General features: G+C 43.1%; 1 protein-coding gene across 1 annotated transcript; it reads left to right on the forward strand.

Annotated features, from left to right (window-relative positions):
- On the forward strand, positions 1-2505 carry LOC106583163 (uncharacterized). The gene is made up of 2 exons (XM_014167028.2): positions 1-529; positions 904-2505. Exon 2 carries the CDS (start codon positions 913-915, stop codon positions 1891-1893), a length of 981 nt encoding a protein of 326 aa, XP_014022503.2. The 5' UTR covers positions 1-529; positions 904-912; the 3' UTR covers positions 1894-2505.
- The last annotated feature ends 2574 nt before the right edge of the window (positions 2506-5079 follow it).

Here is a 5079-nt window from a genome sequence, read left to right on the forward strand (position 1 = left end):
TGTTACCGGGAATGCACATCGTTCCTAGAAGATAGTGCAGATCTAGAGGACACTATCCGCTGCCTGATCAATGGAAAATAACCAACACCACTTTAATTGTGTAATATTATTTCACAATGAAATGGGGTTAATAACTATGTTTAATTCCTTTGATATGTATACGCAGAACTGACGAACATAAGCATTAACGTTGAGTTTCACCAAAGATGATCTAGCCTTATCTCTTCCACTCCCATGACGACAGTCAGTGACTGGTACGGAAATAGTGGATGGACTGTTGTTGATTTGTTTACACTTATGTTAACTCTAGTCTCGAAATCCCAGATCGGTAACATTGTGGGAGGCAACCCGTATATCTACGCTAGAGAGACGAATGTGAACCCATCGTCGGCGGGTTCTTGAGGAACGCAAATGACATATAACACTGGCTAATACAGTACCAGTTTCTCCGATTTATAATAAGAGGAGCCGTCGTCAATCCCATGGTTGACCGTGCGCCCATTTGATCTTCAAGTTAGTTCTCTATAACGTGAGTATTCTCATTCTGTGGAAAGCTACAAGTACAACAGCGTAATCAATAGAATGTTTACTCGTAATCATAAATACATGTGTTTGTTTAAACTACATTCCTGGAATGAGAGCAGAGTCCTTTCACTTTGGGTAACTTAAACTAGTGTAGGGTGTCCTGTTTCAACATGGTGGACTATAGAAATGTATCTCAAATTGTGAAACATCATTATTCGGTAACAACACCGCCCAAGAACGTGCTTGTATTTCCAATTAATGTATTTACTACTACTAAGTGCATTTAGCATATCTTGAGATTAATTACATCATACAGATAGTTGAATTGAAGTCAATTGAATTGAAATCCCTAATATTCAGTACAATTCATCCTCTCAGGGTAGAAGAATGAAGCGTATAAATGCCAGAGGGATAGAGGAGACCTATTTTTGGGGAACACAAAAGACTCTAAACACACTGAGAGACATGGAAGGCCTCCCTTGTTACAAGAATATTCAGAAAGACATCCCACAGCTCACTGATATTGAGTTTCACATATCCAGTTTGGCCCATGTCACCACAAAGTCTGGTCTTGATGGAATCTTGGATTCAGGTGGATTTAAGGGCGGAGAGAAGAGTCTCCTGTGGTGGGGTCTAGCCATAGACCATGATGATATCAGAGCAGCAGAAGACCGTTACCTGGAGAAGCTCTTCCCTGACAGAACACCTGAGCAGAGGCAGATGCAGCAACCCTTCCTCAGCAAGTTCACCACCTCACCTGCCTTCAGGAAGGCATCACGTTATGGGAACTTCAGGTTCACTTTCAGTCTGTCTGATCTCCTGATGATGTACAGACAGCAGATCTGTGGTGGAGAAGAGCCTGTCCTGAGAGTCTATGGAACTACTGTCTACAAACAAGAGATCATGTACACAGTGCTTGTTCACAGTCCAGGTGTACAGGAATTGGAGAAGTACCCAGCTCTTAATAATGGTGGAGAAGATGTTTTTAAATACCAAGAGGGGACCATGGACTGGCATGCACAAGCAGTGTCTGAAACCCATGACTTTCAGCCGGTAATTCATAGGCCACAGGTGGTTGAAGTGGAACCTTTTGATTGTTTGTATGAATATGACAAGTGGTTTGTTTGGGACCATGTGACCCTGGCGTTCCACCTGCCAGAAGGTCAGACCCTACAAGTTGATAGAGAAAAACTGATCGAAAACCTCACTGCTTGTGAGGCTGTTGATCCATTTCTTGGGGTAAGGTGTGTCTCCAACAGCTACAACTGTGCATGTAATTGTTGTTGTCTACACCGCTCAGAAGCTGAATACATTGTGGAGCAGAAAAGAAGAGACAAGCAATCAGACAGCAACAACAGTACCTCATAGCTTTTGGAAGCTACAGGAAGTATTTATGCATATTTATAACTCAGTTATGAAACCAGAATAACCAAACCAGCTATAACACATCATTATGTGGTTTCCTTTCTCATTTCGTGACAGAGAGCAGAATTCATTCAGAACATCATCATATGATGAGGATTAAATCCTGTCATGTGAGGTGTTTATAATTCATGCTATTAGGTATGTATTACCACTAGACTGTGTTTTTCAATGATCTTTTGTCTTTTTTCATATTTGATGTAGTTATGTATAGACATGAGGTTAGAACCCATTTAATATATGATATTTTTCAATTAAATTCAAATATTTATGCCTATATGTCAAAGTAAACAATGCCTGTCGATGTGGTGGAGCTCTTTTTCCCCACTCTCATTATTTATACCCCACATAAATGTTTATTGGTTAACACATACAGTATTTTGTATTCTTGCTTTTACTACGATAGGTTACATTTGAAAAGGAGTCATTCAAATCGGCTATTGCTCCATCGCCAGGCAGCATCTTATTACATCCACATTATCTGGTTTCACTGAACTTCTTCTGCAGGTCCACATGAGCATCTTGCCACCTTAATAAAAACATAAATGTAGCACCTTATTTTATAGTACGGTTTCTACTGTTTTTACCTGGGGATACTTTCTGGTACTTCAAAGAATTCATACCCAATTGGTAAACATCTGCTTATTTCAATAGATCCAATGGAAACAACGTCCATTTACCATTTTACTATGAAATGTCTTAGTAAGAACCTGATAATTACATATTGTAAAGTGCTATCTACAAAGAGACAGCTCACCATGACAAACAAGTTAGGACCTTCAAAAGACAGGCAAACAGCAACCACTAGTGGCTGTTCAGGCTACTTATTAATCTGATAGTCATTCAGTTCTCAAGAAATGAAACTAGATGTCCTATGTAGGGTGTGGCTAAAGGCTTCAGTTACACAAAGGCTTTGTTTACACAGACAGCCTAATTCTGATATATATTTTCACTTATTGGTCTTTTGACCAATCAGATCACCTCTGAAAAAGATCTGATGTGAAAAGGTCTGACGTTATTGGTCAAAAGACCAACTAGTGGAAAAACGATCAGAAATGGGCTGCCAGTCTAAACACAGCCTTAAGGATCAGAGTCAGTATGTATAGATACAAACATATGATTGGGACATTTCATCAAGGAGCTGCCATACAGTGGGGAGATATCAACTGAAGGCCGCCAATCTGAAACTCTACAATCAAGCAGCAAGTCTCCAAACAAAGTAAGTTATTGTAGGTTATGTTATAGAAACAATTACATTTCATGAGACAGCAATGTGATTTAATTACACATACTTACAGTACATAATTTCATGAAATAACCACATATAAAGCACTAAATAATCAGTGCTAAACACAGCTGCTAGAATCTTGACTAGAACCAAAAAAATGTATCATATTACTCCAGTGCTAGCCTCTATACTGGCTTCCTGTTAAGGCAAGGGCTGATTTCAAGGTTTTACTGCTTGAATACACTCAATCTCTTCAGTAGGTCCTATGATTGAGTGTAGTCTGGCCCAGGAGTGTGAATGTGAACGGAAAGGCACGGGAGCAACGAACCGCCCTTGCTGTCTCTACCTGTCCGGTTCCCCTCTCTCCACTGGGATTCTCTGCCTCTAACCCTATTACAGGGGCTGAGTCACTGGCTTACTGGTGTTCTTCCATGCCGTCCCTAGGAGCGGTGCGCCACTTGAGTGGGTTGAGTTGCTGACGTGATCTTCCTGTCCGGGTTGGCGCCCCCCCTTGGGTTGTGCCGTGGGGGAGATCTTTGTGGCCATACTCGGCCTTGTCTCAGGATGGTAAGTTGGTGGTTGAAAATATCCCTCTAGTGGTGTGGGGGCTGCGCTTTGGCAAAGTGGGTGGGGTTATATCCTGCCTGTTTGGCCCTGTCCGGGGGTATTGTCGGACGGGGCCACAGTGTCTCCCAACCCCTCCTGTCTCAGCCTCCAGTATTTATGCGGCAGTAGTTTATGTGTCGGGGGGGGTGGCTAGGGTCAGTCTGTTATATCTGGAGTATTTCTCCTGTCTTATCCGGTGTCCTGTGTTAATTTAAGTATGCTCTCTCTAATTCCTACTCTTTTTCTCTCTTTCTTTCTTTCTTTCTCTCTCTCGGAGGACCTGAGCCCTAGGACCATGCCTCAGGAGATTATAACAGAACATGGCCAAGATGTTAAAATGTTCTTAGATGACCAGCAGGGACGGATAATAATAATCACAGTAGTTGTAGAGGGTGCAACAGGTCAGCACCTCAGGCGTAAATGTCAGTTGACTTTTCATAGCCGATCATTCAGTTAGAGACAGCAGGTTAGAGTTAGAAACAGAGAGAGTGTTCAAAACAGCAGGTCTGGGACCCTGGTAGCACGTCCAGTGAACAGGTCAGGGTTCCATAGCCGCAGGTAGAACAGTTGAAACTGGAGCAGCAGCATGACCAGGTGGACTGGGGACAGCAAGGAGTCATCAGGCCAGATCGTCCTGAGGCATGGTCTTAGGGCTCAGGTCCTCCTAGAGAAGAGAGAAAGAGAGAGAAAGAGAGAATTAGAGGGAGCATACTTAAATTCACACAGGACACCGGATACAACATGAGAAATACTCCAGATATAACAGACTGACTCTAGCCCCCAACACATAAACTATTGCTGCATAAATAGTGGAGGCTGAGACAGGAGGGGTCGGGAGACACTGTGGCCCCGTCCGACGATACCCCTGGACAGGGCCAAACAGGCAGGATTATAACCCCACCCACTTTGCCAAAGCACATCCCCCACACCACTAGAAGGATATCTTCAACCACCAATGTACTACCTTGAGACAAGGCCGAGTATAGCCCATGAAGATCTCCCCCATGGCACGAACCCGAGGGGACGCCAACCCGAACAGGAAGATCAAGTCAGTAACTCAACCAACTCAAGAGACATGGATTGTGTATGTGTGCAATTCAGAGGGTGAATGTGCAAGACAAAATATTTAAGTGCCTTCAAACGGGGTATGGTATTGGGTGCCATGGGCACCAGTTTGTGTCAAGAACTGCAACGCTGCTGGGGTTTTCACTCAACAGTTTCCCGTGTATCAAGAACGGTCACAAGAACAGTTACATACCAACGGGCTGTGTGCTCCTGATGATTGTCTGCGGTCAAGT

The sequence above is a fragment of the Salmo salar genome, chromosome ssa22 (assembly GCF_905237065.1).
Source record: "Salmo salar chromosome ssa22, Ssal_v3.1, whole genome shotgun sequence".
NCBI lineage: Eukaryota > Metazoa > Chordata > Actinopteri > Salmoniformes > Salmonidae > Salmo > Salmo salar.

Bases quoted from the DNA above. Each gene is read 5' to 3' on its own strand.
- LOC106583163 (XM_014167028.2), top strand. From the start codon at position 913: ATGAAGCGTATAAATGCCAGAGGGATAGAGGAGACCTATTTTTGGGGA.